General features: G+C 43.3%; 1 protein-coding gene across 2 annotated transcripts; it reads right to left on the minus strand.

The window, feature by feature from the left end:
* Positions 1 to 4,113: 4,113 nt before the first annotated feature.
* On the minus strand, positions 4,114 to 18,690 carry VLDLR (very low density lipoprotein receptor). 2 transcript variants are annotated; one of them, XM_030236890.2, is made up of 19 exons: positions 18,462 to 18,690; positions 14,350 to 14,469; positions 13,245 to 13,367; positions 12,290 to 12,412; positions 10,596 to 10,967; positions 10,367 to 10,489; positions 10,165 to 10,287; positions 9,587 to 9,706; positions 9,384 to 9,509; positions 8,841 to 9,012; positions 8,308 to 8,532; positions 8,035 to 8,153; positions 7,522 to 7,661; positions 7,278 to 7,419; positions 6,822 to 6,968; positions 5,819 to 5,908; positions 5,348 to 5,425; positions 5,069 to 5,238; positions 4,114 to 4,758 (listed from the first exon to the last, which is right to left on the minus strand). In XM_030236890.2, exons 1-19 carry the CDS (start codon positions 18,673 to 18,675, stop codon positions 4,723 to 4,725), a joined length of 2,763 nt encoding a protein of 920 aa, XP_030092750.1. In that variant the 5' UTR covers positions 18,676 to 18,690; the 3' UTR covers positions 4,114 to 4,722. The 2 variants fall into 2 exon arrangements, with proteins under 2 accessions (XP_030092750.1, XP_030092751.1); XM_030236891.2 differs by lacking the exon at positions 5,819 to 5,908.
* Positions 18,691 to 18,694: the final 4 nt, after the last annotated feature.

The following is an 18,694-nucleotide window of genomic DNA, read 5'->3' on the forward strand; positions in this document are numbered from 1 at the left end:
TTTCTCTCAGGTGTATGCACTACATCAAATACTGAAATGCAGTTCTCATGACACCATTTGAATTATGCTCTCTGCAAGCAAGCAGTTTTACAACTTTTCTTTCTCTGCATTCTCTTACATAAATTAAACTAGCGGTGGAGGCTGCCAGAAAGACAAAGGGCTATGAAGAAATAGCTCTTTATATGCTACAATCTGCCAGCTACCCACTTTGTCCAAGCAATTCTTCAAACTGTTTCTGAGACAAGATGTATGTATGCTACAATTACAAAATCACCAGGTTTTACCTGGCACCAGGAATTTGATAATGTGTGTGGATTACAACCAAAAACTTATAAATTCTACAGACACCATCCACCCCCTGCCCCTAAATGACTTTCACTTATTCCTCCACCAAAAAAAAAGTTGGGCAAGAGGGGCAGTGAGTTGAATGCTAATTAAAGAATAATCAGTTCTTCTAGTAAAACCAGAATGACCAAGTTGTTCTGTATGAATATAGCACATTTAACTTGAATTTTGTACTGAGGCTTCATTAAGGATCATTATTTGTAGAAAGCTGGTGGCACGAATTTATTTTTACCACTAGAGGCACCAGCAAAAAGTTAGAAACTCACAGTATTTGTTACTTAGACAGTAACAGCCACAACACACTATGGAATTATAATGCAAATTTTCAGAAAGTCTTCATTTAAATGCACGTGTGAGCTCTCATCTATTTAAGGGTCCAAAAAAGGAATAAGCTGTCTAAACTGAACCACACTTCTCAGTTGCACATGTCCACAAAGGGGACTTTAGAACATGCAGCACTGTTTCTATATGGTTGTGGCTGTATTCAATAATCAACCTTTCAAAAATACTTTCACTGGAAAGAAACAAGTGTTCCGAATGTTAAATTAATCTTTTTACATCGCTATCCAACTATCAGCTTCAAGTATATGCATTGACAGTATGTTAAAACAGTCTCATGTATTTTGAAGTTTGACACTAGGAAAGGATCTCTAGGAAGGAGGGAAAAAATTACCGTAAAACTGTCTAGTTTTTCTACAGAGGACATCGCCACAGCAAAAAACCATTTCTATGAAATGTGTTTTTCACAATCATTTGCTTTGATTTAATGCTTAGTGTTTCCTATCTTTGAGCAATTTATTACACAGCAGAGTATGTTAGTGAAATTAGCCTTCAGTTACCTCCTTAGGTTCTTGGGGTGAGGGGAAGTTTCACGTAGGATATGAAGCCTTTTCCACTGCTTGACCGCAGTGTGGAAGTGTCCCAACCAGGGTTGTGCAAGGAGAATTAACACAATAATTCTTTGCACAGGCAGTCTTTATTTTAGATGTTTAACAGCCTGGATATTCAGCAGCCTAACTGATTGCAGAGCCTGTCTCTCCCTCCCCTGCTCTGAAGAATTTTTCATCAATATGGGTAAATTTCAAAGCTCTTTCAGGACAGGAAAAGCAAAAACCAGCAAGCAAGGAATGTATGAAGTTGACTTCAAAAGAGCAGACAGACCTCTCCAAACACCTTCTTCCAGCAAGTGACAATACCAACCACTGTTGTGAGGCAGCTCAAAGAAGGAACACTTCTGCAGCTGTATGCGTTTTTCCTTTATCTGAGGACTCTCCCATTAATCTTCCAGCCTAAGTCTTTGTTTCTGTACTTCTCTTATCTAGCACTTACATAAAAATAGATAAATGCATGTTTGCTGTTTCAGGAATCATCTGATTGGAAAAAAGGTAGGCCCACTAAAAATGTAGGCAAATACAAGCTGGGTTTGAAAAGGCATATTGTAGCTAGCTGTAGAGGAACAAGGTGCAGAAGAAGAAAATCACATGCGCAGCATCAATTCCCTTTATGTTAATTTCCCTCTGAGCAGTAATGTAAAACATCTACAGCACTATAAAAACAAAGGCAGATCAAAGAGGAGGCAGAAAATAATGTGGGGGAAGAGGAAGTGTGTTAAGAGAAATTTGCATGCTTACAAGATTCAAATTTAGCTTTGCGCTCACACTGGCCAGCAGACACTGAACAGAAATAGGCAGTATTTAGAACCAGAGGGCTTATTTATTTTTCTGGGAAGCAAAAACTACACTATTACCTTGATACTACCTTAATAACCAACTACATGGTTATTAAGGTAGTATCATGTTTTTATATTTATAAGCAGAAAATTCTTCAGGAGGAATATAAGTCAACTTGACAACCAAAGAGGTTATTAATGTCCCATTGCTCTGGGATGCCACCAGACTGGGATGACGACTGAGAATTCCTTCAGTGGACACCAGCACAGCCAGAGGGTGCTGCTGTGGGCGTGCTCAGTATGGCTATACCACCTTCACTAGATGCCAAAGGAGTCATAAGACAAGGAGTAAAACAGAGTCAAACACTTGCAGATGTCAGGGGAAAAAAACTGTTGTAAAAGAGAGGAAGGCATTTGTCAATGCAAGCTGGATCTGTTTTTACAGAAGGAATCTCTGACCACTCTCCAAGCCTGCTGAGGAAGTAAACAATGATTTCATAACACAAAAATGAAGAGGGGCAGGAAAGAATAAGCCTAGTGAGGTTAAAAACCAAACAACATTTGCAAATTAGTACAAGGCATCTTGTATCATCTCCTGCTACTGCCTTATATTCCCCACTCCTCCCTCCTGCTATATGAAGCCAACTTTATCTGAAGTTTTAAGTCCCTTCTAGACTATAGGAATAAATTTTGTTTGTCAAGGCACTATTCTCTGTTCAGCAAATTGGACTAAAGTCAGAAAACAAATTCCTAGAGTCCACAGTGTCTGTAAAAATTACCTCAGGTTCCCAAAATAGACTTGAGTTGCTACTTAAAACAAAAATTAACCACGGGAAGAAATGTCTTTATTGGTTTTACTTGTTCTCTCCTTATACCATTTGGTATGATAGTGGTAAGAGCAATGAACTTCATCAAAAAAGTAGAGCTGTTCTGCACAAAGATTGGGAAGGCAGAGCATTTTGCCTGTAACTAGCTGCCATGTGAATTTATAATTAGCCATCTGACTGAGAATTATGTTTTGTTTTGTCACATTTGAACACAAATACTTCAGAGTATCCAGAGTTAGGATTTTAACAGAAAAAGTTGAATTCTACCCCATAACTAATGAACCTCACATATTACGCAGCCAAGAAAGGCACTTTATCCCAAAAGGTACTTGGCAAAATAGATACAGTATTGCTAGCCAGAAACTTTAGAGGCCCCCTTACATCCTAATCTTTGCAATTTAGTCCAATAAGTTCCAGATATCTTGATTGCCTGCAGTCAAGAGCTGACAGAGATAGCTGGTTAGAAGCTTGAACCCCCTGAAGAGTTGTGAACTTGTTAGAAACAACTTATTTTAAATCTGCACAGGTTGGCAGCTGTCCTCATCTGTTAATAAAGGGCTCCACAATACAAGAAGACCATTAAGAGAACAGACCCCAGCTGTAACTGCAACGAGAACAGGCATTAGAAGCAAGCCTAGGAAATGATCCAAGTTCTGACTCGATGATTTTTTGTTACTATTTTAGAGACAGGATTGATTGAGAATGATTTAACATGTCATCACTAAGGCATAACCAAGAGATTATTGCTTCTTCCAAATGATGTCTTAGCCTTGAAACTTCATCCCTCCCACCATAAGCAATTTTTTTCTTGCCTTGAAGGGGGAAGAATTAGCAACAATCAATCAAGCAGCACCTCATACTTCAAAAGTTATGGGGAGTAACTTTATGCCAATAGCCTGACACTGCAAGGACCTCACACTCACCTGGCAGACCACACTCTGACCTGTCTCCATCTTGCATGTCTGCCAGTGCTGCCTCTCAAAATATTGCAGCAGTGGTTGTGTCATTTTAGCCTGTGTCAGTTCTAACTTAGGAGGATCAGCTGGGCTTCTCTGACAGGAGACCCACTCTGTCCATTACTCGGTGCAGACTATTAGTCTCAAGAACAAACTTGTCACCTGGCAAGTGTCTTAGCTGCCTAGAATGCTGCTAGAAATAATTGAAGAAATACTTCATGATCTGGCTGGCCATGGTAGTGCAGCCTACTAAAGCTCTCAACTTAGGAGATACATCATTTGACTTCAGTGCTAACATAATAATCAAGAACAATACTTGAACTGCTTGACTCATTTTATTTTTATCCCCTTGGCTGCATTTGAGTTTTACAGTGGTTTCTTAAAGATCATTCATTCTTGTAGACCTCTAAGAGGTAACAGACAAGATTGAAGCAATTGTACATATAAAATTACTTATGTTTACAAATTTTTGGCAATCATAGTAACCCGTTTTATCCTATTGCCATTGCCCCAATCATTGAAAAAGAGTGTACAATAATTTACATCTGAAGTATTTCAAAGTGCTTGATAGTGATTTTCCAATAATTATTTACAAGTGGCCTATAGACATATGTACAGGTGTTACAAGTTGTGGCTGGAATATGGCTTTCTATGGAAAGTGCTTTATATTTGGTCAGTGATGTTACTGACTAACCAACCCAAGGGTTACTGATAAAACTGTAACCACTAACAGCTGAATTGTTGTGGACAGGTATTTACAGAGTTGTTAAGCTGTAGAAAATAACTATTTACACAAGTGTTCCATAAATACAGAAAGTATCTTCTTTCTTCCAAGAATGGAGGAAGTCCTTCAGCCACAAACCTGGTTACTATCCCCAAAGAATGTAAGACACAAGTAAACTGAAAGTGATTGCTGATCCAGTGCTCACGCCATATCATCATCGGTGCTGACAACAGATATCTGTAAAAAAGTAAGTACAAGTTAGCTACAGTTGCACTAATAAAAGGCAAAGCAACACACATCATTGCTAATTCTGCAGGCTAGTGACCACATTTAGCACAGATTATTCCATCCTAGGTACAGACACTAGTTAGCTACCAGAACTTTAACCTTAATTATAGGGTAATGTTATCAATTGATTCAGCCCAGTAGTGCCTGCAGCCACCAGCTTTCAAAAGGTAATGATACCTAAATTCAATTCAGGTATCATTTGGCAGTCTTTCTACTCCAATTATTAACCTGGAGTCTCAGACATAATAGATTTACTTACTGCAGGGTAGGTGTGTCCTACTGAACCACTGTGTCTTCCAATATCAATTGTGAGGTCCTCTTCTGTGGTTTTTAGGTAAACTGGATTATCAAAATTCATGCTTTTCATGTTCTTGTGCTGCCAGTTACGCCACATGAAGTAGCCAGCTGCTGCAGCCATCATCAGCAATACTGCAAGGAGATAAAGAGATTGCAAGCATGGAGTAGAGTCAGGTCAAGCTCCTAAGAGTGGCTTGTCCCACCACATGGGGTCCAAAAGGCTAGTAAATGCTCTACTCACCAGCAGGAAGAATGATCCAAGCTGCTGATGTTCTTCCAGCTGCAGTTACTTCAGAGGTTGTACCACTAGTGTTGAGTCCTGCATGAGAATTTGACACGGTGAGCTTGCGTACTGACAGGCTGGCAGATTGTCATATACAAGCATTCCCCAAACCCAGAAGCTCCTATTTGATTAGCTTCTCAGTAGCACACTGCTAGAACAGCCTGACATGCTTCGTCCTGTATTAGTTGGAAGCTTTCTTTATTGCTTGCCTTCTCTGAGCACTCCTGGGATTTCATGGAACCTACAGATTCCACACTGTCCTACGTGCACTAAATCTGTTTAACACATGCTCCAGCTGCTACACTAGATAAGTGATCTGGCCTGTGTTCTCTACTTGCATGCAAAGGAAAAAACTTCCAAGTAGGCTAGTTGGTCAGTTTGCATTTAATTTCTCTAATGTTTAGCAGTGTGAGTTATTGGGACCAGTACCTCCAGGAACTAGTCCAACAGTTGGAGATTTTTCTGTTGTGCTGGTATCTTTAGCCTCAGTGTAAGCCACAGTTGTTCCAGTACCTGAAACTAATTATAGATCAAGAACTAATTATAGATCAGTTAATCCTGAAGTTCTGCAATGGCTTTGCTATGAGAGCCATGGTAGTGAAGGTTCAGCAGATGGCAAAAATGATCATGCAGGTTGTTAGCTTCACTGGGAACACTGACATTAACTATTTCACTAGCACGCCCTCAGCAGTGAGTTCTTGATGAGAAGTAGTTCCAAGAACAAGGCCAGACAGGTAATCAGGAATGAATTATAGGCATTTAAAGTCACAACAGTCATAAGCCATCCCACCCCTCACATAAGGTTTTCTGAATAAGATTTTAATTTTACAAGTTTACTGGTAAGGTACGGCCTTTGATGCCCATAGCAGCCAAGGGAGGCCAGCATCCTTGCATTTAGCTCTCTGTGGCAGTCAGAATCAATATGCAATACAGTCAGTGGCACCTTGGAGTTTCTAGTTCCACTCCACAGGACAAAGCAAGCCTGCTACATAGTCAGTGGGGACAGCAGTAGTACAGTAGCATGCTCATCTGGACCGAAAGGGAGGTACAAACTTCCTCGGGCAGCAACATTAGCCAATCACCTTTTGATTTGTGTATTTATAGGTACAGCCTTGTTAGTTTATACCCTGTTTTATAAGAGGCTGAGTATGTTTTGTCCTTGTGCTTGCTGTCTGCAGAAAGTCATGGAGGTACAAGATCTTGTTGCAAATGATGATGATGATGCAGAAGCAAAGCATGGACTTTGAACAGCACCTGCAGACTCTAAGAGCCATATTAATGCATAAGGACCTCCCCTCCAGGATTAATTACATCAGATTAATTTTAGCAAAGCTGTCTGCCTATAGTGCTGTATTTCCTTCCCCCTAATAGTTCAATACTCTCCTGCTCCTTCCCCATTCATCCTGGAATGATCTCAGTTGTGTTACAGTACCTGTACATCTCAGACCATCCTCCTGCAAGATGTACCCCGCAGGACATGCACAGGTGTACTTTGGAGAATGTTCATTTATCTGAGGAGCAGGAAGGCACAGGTAGCTACAGCCTCCATTTGCGATGTGCTCTTCACACCAGTTCCTACCTGTTGGTACAGCAATTAAGGAGTGAACAAGAGTGAGCCTTCATGCTCCAGGTGTGCAGCAGAAGTATTTGCTCAGTAATTGTTTTAGTAGAATTACTTGTCTCAGCTGGTTATAGATTTATATCTGCTCTGCCCAAGGAAGAGCAATTGCAACTAGACCTCTTCACGCCCATGGGGCTGCCTATGTTAGAAGCTCCAAGAGCAAGAGAGTAGGAATTGACAGCTGTACAGTGTAGGGAAGGTTTGCCCAGGCAGGGCAGGCTTCTTACAAGTATTCACTGGCTTAACTATAAACTGTATTGAAATTACCTGAAGGCTGGACAAGTTCATGATACACAATGATGTCCTGTGCATCATTGAGGTTGTTCACGAGGGTAACCAAATCGGTTCCAGTAAATTTGTTGGCACCATAGACTGCCTCATTCTCTCCATCAATCCAGTACACACGGTCCTGGAAGACAATGTCATCACATCCCATTACCTCCATGATGCTATCAGCCCCATACCAGCAAGAAGAGGATCTTTGACAATGACTACAGGAAGTCATTCTTACCTCAAAAATGGTTAGAGCAAGAGGATGAGGAAGGAACATATGTGACTTCAGCACAATTCTACGATCCTGGCCATTCAAGTCTACACTTGACAGCATGTGTAGTTTGGAATCAAGCCAGTACAGGCGGCTTTTTACAAGATCTAGGAGGGGGAAAACACCAATACATTTAGTGTCCATATGGAGGAAACCTCCAAAGCTTGCTGCAAGAATTGAAACACGCACAGGTTTGAGAATGGTGGCAGTGTTGCCCTGGTTTCTTACCATTCCAGGATACAGAGGGCTGCTGCAGTGGTGCCTATATGGCCTGTGCCTCAACTATAATATAGAGCAGTTCAGAAAAAGTTACTATTTCAGTATCTGAGAAGTGCTGATGCCTGTTGCAGTGTCTTCAGGCATACAGAAGCTTCCTTTTCTCAGAAGCTGAAAATAGTTCTCTGAAGATTGACCTTGGATTTGTAGCAAAAAAATTGCTAAAGCTCCAGAATACCTCTGGCAGAGACAAGTTCAACATACCTAGAGCAATTCCATTAGGCCATTGGATTTCTGTTGTCACAAGCTGCTGTCTGTCAAATCCATTCATTCCTGCTTTTTCAATTTTTGCTGGCTCACCCCAGTCTGACCAGTACATAAAGCTGTGAAGCAGAATTTATGTTGTATGATGCACTATAGTACTGTGTAGTATCACTCTTTATTATGACCAATAACTAACAAAGGCTACCTAAGTCAGTTATCAGAACATGTAGTTGGTAAGTCCACTCTTTTAAAAGAACCTGGACAAATACTCACCCAGAGATAGGATCTACAGCAATAGAAGCTGGCTCTCTCAGCTCAGAGAGAAACAAAACCTTTCTTTTTGTGCCATCTAGGCTAGCCACTGAAATAGTCTTTGCAGTTGAGTCCGACCAGTAGATGTTCTTATAAACCCAGTCAACAGCAATTCCTGCTGGGCTGTGTATGTTGTCCAGGATTCTGATGTGTGTTCCAACTTTATCACGGGTATCAATAGAGGCACTGGAAGACAAGAATTACTTGCTTTCAACCACTTCCACTGCAGATACTATCCCTTGGCACACCTCAGCAAATACCGCACAAGATTTCAGGCAGAAGATGCATGTGGGACTTTCCATGGAGTGCTTTTTGTACAAATGTTACTAGGAAGTACAACAGGCATACACATTGGTAGCTGTGGGAGCTTGCATCAACTGTCTTTAGGACACCAGGAATCTAGTTTTCTTTACCAGAGACTAGAGAAATAGCTTGGGTAAAACCATGGGATAGTTTAGGGAAGTACACTAGGTTCAAAAGCTAAGCCCATTTACCTGAAGATTGCTTTCTGGCTGAAGTCTGCCCAGTAAAGCTTTTGCTCAGCAATATCAGCATCTAGAGCTATAGAGTTTCTTAGCTGCTCTACAAGCTGAATGTATTCTTTTCTCTCAAGGCCAATCTTCCTTATGTCCCGGCGGTTGGTGAAAATTAGACTTGGTTCTTTCCCTGTGAAAAGAGTTTGTCATCTTTACTTCTAGATATTCAGTCACACACTTTTCTTTTACAAAAAGATTTAAGAGTCATATTTAGTATTTGCCATTCCACACTTGCTAGCAGATGCTGCCAGAAGTCTTGGCTATACCATACCTCATCCTTTTCTCCCTCCACAACTTGGTAGGGAAGATGCTCCTGCCCAGGGACCAGACACAAGCAGTTTATGTCAGGCAGCTTTAGGTAATGTATCATGTCATCATTTGAAGTGTTAGTAGTGATCAGTAACACCATAATAGCTAGTGTAAAAACCACAGTAGTATAAACAGCGCATCATTTGCTGACTCATTTTAAAGTAGGGATATGAAAGTCATGTCAACACTCACCAACTGCCTTGCACACCCCAGTAGCAAGATCCATCTGATAGCCACGGCTACATTCACATTTGTAGCCCCCTTTCAGGTTGATACAGATCTGACTACATATACCAGGGTTCTGACATTCATCAATATCTGTGAAAACAAAAATTTAATTTATGCTCACCTCCAATATCACCAGTGGAGTCCATGTTAAACTACTAGACACGTACCTCCACAGGTTCTCCTGTCCAGAAGCTCAAACCCAGCTGGACAGTCACATTCATAGCCAATAATTAGATCTCTGCAGATATGAGAGCATCCGCCATTGTTCACCAGACATTCATTGATGTCTAGAAGAGAGAATTGGCCACTTCTGAGAAGGCATGCTTGTTTAGTTTTATAGTCTTAGCCATGGAGCACTTTTCCAGGTACACATCCACTTTCTAACAATGCCTGCCACATCTGATAAACTGTTCTGGCACTCAAAGTCATATACAAGAAAACCCCCTCAAATTCATGTTCACTCAGCTACCAGCACTTTCTCTGTCTTACAAGCAGGCAGTAATAAAGATTGAGGTTCCTGAAGTTCCAGTGCTTCTAATGCTTTCAAGTGCTTTCCTGACTACAAAGAAATCATCCTATCAGCCAGTTTGGCTACAATAAAACTAGTCTATTAACTAGGTTGGTCTCAGTTGTAAGTTTGTCACCAAGAAGTACCAATGGGCATTCCAGCTGACATCTGACAACTCAGAGGCTGTATCTAAGCATATCTAGTAATCAGCATTGTGCAAAGCGTTTATTCACTTACTACACTCCTTGAGGGGCTCATCACTCCAGTCCTTGCAGTCTCTCTGCTGGTTACACACTTTATTGATATCTATGCATTCTCCACTTCTGCACTTGAATTTGCCAGGTCCAGAGCACTGAATAACTGACATAATGAAGACTGTGACTACCAGCTTCAACAGACATTCTGCAAAGACTTTATTCTTGCTCAGTTCCACACTTACCATTGTTACAATTTGCTTCATCTGTGCCATCCAGACAATCTCTCACACCATTGCACTGCCTACTCCCGTGGATGCAGTTCCCATCTTCACATCTGAACTGGTCTGGTCTACAGGTCCGAGAAGCTGAGGACACAGCCATTACAGACTTTTACTCCTGAGGTTTACTGAAGCAATGGAAATAAAAGAGGAGTCAAGCAGTACCTCCTAGAGAAAGACCAAGTGAACTTACGGCAGTTGATTTCATCACTTCCATCCTTGCAGTCAGGGTCTCCATCACAGCGCCACTTTTTGTGGATACATTCACCGGAGCCACACTGCACCTCACTGGCAGAGCACTTCACAGAAGGTGCAGGCTGGCGGCCACATTGCTCTAGAGACTCATCTGAGTGGTCAGAGCAGTCAGCATCATCATCACACACCCAGCTGAGGGGAATGCAAGCCGAGCTCTTGCACTGGAACTCATGAACTCCACAGGTAGGAGGTGCACACTCCAGCTCATCACTACCATCACTGCAGTCATCTTGACCATTGCAGACAAAGCTCTTGGAAATACACTGCCCACTGCTGCATGTGAAGTCTGCTGGACTACAAGTCACATTGCCTGGGGTAATGAGAGTAAGAGAGATTAGTACATTGTCACAAGAAGGCTGGCTTTTGGGTAAAGATATTTTGTTTTGCAGCTGCCAGCTGACTCAAGATCAAACATCCTGTATAACGGAATAAGGAAGCCTAAGTGACCATCTACAGGACACTTGGGTTCCACAGACCATCCTCACTGCCTTTGGACATTGTAAGTGACGGGCATCAGATTTGAACTACTGAGTGAAAATAACCTTCTGAAGTAGCTAGGCTGCCCTTCACTTCAGATTGCAGATCTTTCAGAAAACAGGGTCTAACCCTGTGAACCAAAGACAAAGTAAAAGAAATGCTAACTCAAGAGTACAGACTAACATTAAGGTAGTCTGATGGCCAGCATGTACTGTAGCTTGAAATTAAGGTGTTTTGTACTGGTTCCCAGGACACCAGTGTCCCATTTGCCTGGACCAGTAGGGATAACAGACCAAGATCTTGCCTGAGTTGATCCCGTGGTTAAGTGCACCCATGCAATTTATGTCAGTACAAATTATGCTGGTTTGATAGCAATGTAGCTAATAGCTCGGTGTGCCTAGGCTCATAGTTTTCTCAGCTTCATTAGAAATACTGTCTGTAGATTTACCTGTAGATCAAGGCATTAGTTTGTTGAGTAAGATGGCAACTCCACAGACACACAGCAAAATTCTGGAGATCTGTGTCTCATTAGGCCATCCAGGTAAGGTGGTTCCAATGGAAGCCAGCCCTGTGGCTTTGGTTACAACAAGTATGTCTCAGGACACCTCAGAAAACTCACATGTATCCAAATTCTTTTGAATATGCCAGGAATGTTGCACTCTAATGCTGCAATAGCAGCTTTACTTGTGTACCAGCCTGAAGTTTCTCCCCACAAGCCCCCCATACATCAGAAATCGAGCTTCACAGATATTTCAGGGTAGGACTATAAAGTAGATTAGTTATGCTCTTTGCTAAAAGTTGCTACTACACCTTTAGGAGACAATTTGTTAATGTAAGCAGCAATTTCAGAAACTCTCCAGAAAACAAGTTCTGACAGTTGGCTTGCCAGGTGACTAAACATACCTATGGCTACTGCCAAAATTAGCAGAGAAAAAAAGACACACATAAAAAAGCTTACATTATTGTAGCTCTTAATTTAGCAGGATAGAGGACTGTTAGAAAAAGTTTGCTTTAAGTAGCTGCAAAACAAGATTGGTGCAGGAGAGATATTGATACTATCAAAAAATTTTACTTCCCAGATGTACTGCCCAGCTAGCTCCTTTCCAGACAAGTCAATTTCAAATAGAGTTATGCAACCACCATTTCTTTCCTTACCACAATTCTGTTCATCTTCCTCACTGTCACAGTCTTTTTCACCATCACATTTCCAGGACACTGGGATACACTGAGTTGACTGAGGACCACAGCTGATTTCATTTACCCGGCATGTTCTCGTGTCTATTGAAAAAAAGTTTAAGTTCAATCTAGGAGCCACTGATCTTGGGTATCAGCATTTGTGCTGAAAACTGAGACAGAAAGGCTTCAGGTCTGGACAAAGTTGCAGTTATTTAGATGCCAACATTTGTATAAATTGATGGAAAAGGCTGTAACTATTCTGTAGTGTTCAGTTAAAAAAGATGTTTCTAGTTTCTAAGAGATGAATATTTTAAGGGTACCTTTGTAGTGGTAGCTTTGTGATTGAATGCCAATTACATGGTAGCAGCTTGAGCTACAAGCCATAGTAGTAGGGACGAGTAATGATAAGTGCACTAGGACTTGGGCTGAAATATTCCCCACTGTGAATCCTACTGATACAGGAAAATGACGATTTCTGGATCCATATTACTGGATGAGTTATGATACTTCAGACCAGAGCTGTTAATCCTGAGACCACACAGTCAAGCCTCTGCTCTACTGCTTCCCCAATAGGCAGTCAGATACTCGGTCCCTGATTAGCTCTGTAGTATTGGGGCTGCACTTGCAAAGCAGCTGCCTTGGAGAACAGCAATCACTTGGAAGACAAGCCACAGTGATGGTCAGGCCTATCATGTTCTACTTGCTGCTTCTGACTGCGAGGAAAGCCTGGTACCAGTGCAAGAGCGCCCACTCAGTTTTGCATCTTTTTAAGCAGCGTAAAGTCTCCTCAAGACCCTGACAAGGCCAAGCACTTAGGAAGGTGCTCCCCAAGACAAGTTCATCCCTGCTTTAGGAGGAAAGCCAGACTGCAGACAGGAAGTCAAAACGCTCCTCCCCACAGGCTTGGCTGCACCGCCATGCCAGGTTCACTTACGGCACAGTTCGGAACTCTCATCAGACCCATCCTCACAGTCGGGATCCCCATCACACTGCCATCTGTTAGGCACACATTGACCACTGAGGCACACAAAGTCAGATTCGGCACATGTCTTCTTCACTGCAAAGAAGAAAAAGACACTTGTTTAGGCACCAGAGCTTAGCTTATTTATTGCTAACAGGGATCAGCTTTGTTCCCCTAGAAAGTTATTCGACGTCCTTGGTTTGTGGATTCTTGGGGTTGCCCCTCACCAACCTAGTAAACATGCTCTTGACCACTTCCTACTATGTAGGAAGTGGTCAAATGTTTCTCTGAGTACAGAGAAACATTTATATTCATCTAATCAGGCACTGAAGGACTGCTACTGCTAAGGAGACTAAGCAGGTTAGTTTATATTAGATGCTGCTTTGAACAGACCTGAGTTAAAATAAGGTGTGTTGATATTAATATTTAGGTTTTGAACTCTGAGTTTATAGTTGAGGCATTTGATTTGTCATTACAGAAGCACGGTACTATGTAACTCTAGGGTAATAGTTTAGGTCTGCCTGAGGAGACTGGCAGTTCAACCACACCAGTGATGGATATAGAGTATACTTTGCCTGGTCTCCAAGTAAATCTAGTCATCTATCTTGGCTTCTATGTCTGCTTAAAGCTAGGGTTGGCAGCCAAAGCTAGACTTAATGTTTATAGGAGACACAGCAGAATCACTTTCACATATAAAACAGGGCTTTTAGCCATGGAATAGCCAACAGCAGAGTGCTAATAGCAGGCATTTTCTGTTATGTATTCAAGAAACAACTTTAATATAAGTTGAGAACAGGCTTATATTCTGTTCATGTCAGTCATCACTCTCACAAGTGAAGAATTTTGGTCACAAGCTTTGTCTCAGTCACCAATTTCAGGAGAGTTAGATAACACTCAAGGAAATTCAATTGCCTCAGATGGGTACAAGGAATCAATAGTGGTTATTCTAAGAAATTTGTCTTTGTGTTCCAACTGCCAGAAGTGCTGGGCAGGATAAGCATCTCTCCAGCTATCTACTGTTAAGTCCCCACTTCCAGCTAGCAAGTACTAGCACAGAGGTATTATTTTGATTACTTACCACAAGCACTCTCATCACTGCCATCTGAACAGTCTTCATCACCATCACATTTCCAGATTTGAGGAATACAGCGTCCATTACCACATGCAAACTGGGATTCTTCACATTTTGCTCTTGCACCTTCAATGAAACAAGGAACCTACGGCTCAATACTGTCAAGCAATACCTTCTCACTTTACCCACTGATCAAGAAGCTACCCAGCATAATCAAGAGCATAACATCAACACAAAACCTGATCTGAGCTCCAAATTTTTCCAATCACCTTATTCAATCATGACAGTAGTGCCAAAAGCTTTCCTTCACAGTACTAGAGCAGAGTTATAGCACCATAACCATCCACCTGCCAAACAGCAGCAAACAGTCTCAGTGTTACTCTCACTCAGTTCTCCTCTTCAAGTCAGGGTCAAACCTTCAAAAGTGTGTGCCGACAATTACTTTTGCTGTCTCACACCTAGCATCACATTCTCAAAACTGTTCAAACTTTAGGCAAACTTGGTTTAAATTGATTAATGTCAAGCTGGATTAGCACTTCAATGCTCTGCTGCTAATACATTACAGCAGAATCCCCAAGACATCTATAAAGGTAGCTTAGAGAACTGCTTTGTAGCTGAGCAAGTTTTCATGCTTTGTGTTACTCCTCAGAAAGTGGCATCCAGAGACATTCCTTGGTCTACACGAAAAGAAGTGTGATGCTAAAAGTGCAAAGTAATTCATCACTTCCTTCTGGAACGAAGCCCATTGTCTCACAACTGGTAAGTCCAGGTTTGCTAGTATGTTTGAGTAAGGTACTGCTTTCTGCACAATGCTTAGAGTGAATTTTCCAGTGTATCTTCAGCTCTACAACTGTATGACCCCGTCCCTCAAGGGAACATGCTTTGTCTTGGAAGCCCTGTTATAACTGTCACTAAAAGCAGCAGCCTGCATCTTCAGCAGCAGGCCAGAGCTGTTCCACTTAATGCATGAAGGCAAGTGTGTAAGATTGTGCATCAGTATTGGCTGCACATGCCTAGAGCATGATGCAAGACTCCTGATCCTTCTTGGTTTATTGCATCATTTAATGAGAGTGCTTTGTCCTGGCATTCCAGAGCTCAAAGGGCATCAAATTTTAGTAGAGTATTATTTGCTATTTTTATAACCTCTCTGTATGACATGCAAAATGCCAGGCAGTTTCCAAGCAGTAGGAAGGTACTAAGCCATTTTACATTATATTGGCTAGCCACCAGGCATGAGGTACTCACAAATGCTGGACAGTACAAGCAAGAACAACATGAGCAATTCTATCTGCTGAATATCTCATGTAAATCCATGAGCAAGGATGTGAAAAAGCTGAGTTCTTCTAATGTTTTATTAGCCTTACTGGAGAAGTAAAGCAGTAACCCACTTGTAAGAAAAAAGTTAACAACTTTTGTCATGGGAACTGCTTTCAAAAATCACCAAAAATCAGAACATCAGCTCTTGTGCATACTGTTTCCATTCCCCTGTTTCCTTTTCTGGTTGGGAATTACACCAGCACATGCTTTCTAATAGCATGGCTTTGTAAAGCTACTACTACTACTACTACTTGGTCATGAGCTGTCAATCAATTGGCTTGCCTTGTGCTAGACAGCACACCCCAGCCACCTAAGAGCGGGAGTAGTTGCCACGCTTAGAAGCTTGTTGTAAGCCTGATACCTTGCTGTCCAGCAACCTCTAAAAGGAGGTTAGAGTTGTGGGCCCTGGTCACAGACTTCAGGTTTTTTCTGTACTCCTGCATAAAATACGCAACAACTGACTCCTACTAGTTTCAGGGCTTCCTCATCCAGGCGTTCAGAGTGAGAACAGTCAGCCTTTCCCAAAATAGCATACAGAGATATTAGACTAAGCCTGCCACTAAGGAGATCCCAAAATAACTCCCTGGCCCTTAGTTACTCTGTTTCAAGCTAGAACAACCAGAAAAGGCTTGCTAAGGCTGCCTAGTACATTGTAACACCATTTTGATCAAATGCTAGAGGGAAGCTACACACAAGGCTAAAAGAAATCATAGCTAAGCTTGGAGTAACAGCTCTAACTTTACAATTACAATCCTAACAAGAAGCCATTTCAAGAATAGGTCATTGCTTCTGCAGCTGATACCAACTGAAATGTCAGAGCAACTACTTTTAGCCCACAAACAAGTAAAAAAAAAAAAAAAATCGGCAAGACCTAACACCTACACAGGTGCACAAAGGTAGAGGTCAGCATCTGTTACTGCTCCTGAAGATGTCTGTCAGACTCCAAGAGCCACTTGAAATGAGCTCCAGTTAGGATGGTTAGTTACAGCTAGTAACTCTGAGTAACCCCTGTCCTACACCAGTCACCATCCTACAATGCCAGGTAACCAATTTAGTTAGATACTACCAGTCTAATCCGCTGCTATTTGAAGCAATGGAGTCATACCTCAGCTGCAGCTTCAATCACTAGACACCTAATGATTTATGGATCAGCATCAATTAGCTACTAATTCAAAGCTTCTCTTTATGTGCTCTTCTTACAGTAGAAGCACCTTCACACATCTCCTCTTCCTTGGAATATAATTTAGGCTGAAAAATGTTGAGAACCAGTAACATCAGAGCCTGTGATTGTTAAACACATATTATTTTACTGTTCCCCAGGTAACTACTTATTACACTGACTACCCAAGTTAAACTACCTTTCTCCATATCTCTGCTATCACTGTTAGTCTCAGCCCCTTAAGCAAGTTGCCAGATTACTTGTCTGGGCAGCTTCAAACATGTGACACTTGTGTACTGTCATTTGACACCAAGTCCCAGAAAAGCTTCCAACCGTGATTGGGAAACATTGCGAGAGCTCATATAGGAACTAGCTTAGACTTTTCCCAGACCCTGGCAATTGCAACTAGTAGTAGAAGAGAGCTGATGGGGCCACTAACTCAAATTGAAAGAACAATCAGAATAACTTGGTTAGCTAGCCTACTAATTACCATCCACTGTGTATCTCTTGTGATGACTTCTGAGCACAGTGAAGTAGCAGTTTCAGCGCCAGCCAGCTTGGTCCTTCATTCTGCAGCTGTTTAACTATGTCTGTTGCAGACCAGGCATGGGAACAACTTACACGACTAGGAGACGAGAGGTGACTCGGCAGACATTTCTCCTCCCTCTCTTTGTATGAGGACTGGATACAACAACATACTGGCAGGGCTCTACCCAACATACCTGGTGTCTGAACTACTGCACACTGTTACAGGAAACTCCACCAAGATGAGACACTTAGGCCTACTTTAGGACAATAGTCAGGAGATTTAAGAGCAGTACGACAATGCAGACTTCCACTGCCCACCTCCTACCTGGAAGAGCAGGCTGAAGCTCAGCTTCTTAGGGAAGAAAGGAGTCAGCCAAAGGATTACTACCTCTACTTAAGAGTAAAATATTTTTAAATGACCATCCAACAGGCTCGTTGTGCAGGACCCCTGCCAATACGGGCAACAGCTTCTAAGCCGGGAGGCACCCCGGGAGCTGGCCACGAGCAGCGCTACTGGCGAGCGCCCAGCCTCTGGAGCAGGGACCCAGCGCCGGCAGGACCCAGCCTTGCCACCAGGTGGAGACCCCTCACGGTGGTTGCCCGGACCTAGAGCCATGCCAACGCCGCTGGATAACACAAAGCCTAAGTTGCACCGCAGTTTGACAGCACCTTAACGCCGCGAGCTTCCCAAGCGCTCCTCTTACGCCCTCCACAATAGAGCCCCAATCCTCCCCGACCCTCTCGCGTTAGCCCCAGCCCCTCAGACCCTCCACCTTAGTATCGACCAGGAAGCCGGGCCCCTCCCGCAGCAGGCGGGTAGCTCCTGGGGCTCGGTCTCCCCTCACCGCTCCCGCCGCCCGGGGCCCCGGGGGGAAGGCGGCGCCTCGCCCGGCACGGGGGGCGGCGGGGCCGACGCGGCGGCAGCGCCCCCCTGTTCACACGGGCCCGCCCCGCTCTCCCCGGGGCAGCGGGCAGGCAGTCCGAAAGAGCGGGAGAAAATAACGAGAGCGAGGCAAAAATAAAGGGCGGTGGGAGACAGAATCGCCGCGGGGGCAGCGGCGGAAGCCGCCCCGGCGGTGCGGGCCCCAGCCCACTCCCCCGGCCCCTCACTCACCGTCGGCGGCGGCGCGCAGGCAGCCAAGGGCGAGCAGCAGCAGCAGCGCCCAGCAGCGCGGGACACTCCGCCGCTCCGCGCCGCGCCTGCCGGCCGAGGCGCTCGGGTCTCCGGGCTGCCGGTCCAGCCGCATCGCCGCGCCGGGGACAGGGTGCGCGGGCAGGCAGGCGCTGCGGGCGGGGAGCCGAGGAACAGAGGCGGCAGCCGAAGACATGCACGGGGGGAGGCCGTCC

This window comes from Serinus canaria, chromosome Z (genome assembly GCF_022539315.1).
Source record: "Serinus canaria isolate serCan28SL12 chromosome Z, serCan2020, whole genome shotgun sequence".
NCBI lineage: Eukaryota > Metazoa > Chordata > Aves > Passeriformes > Fringillidae > Serinus > Serinus canaria.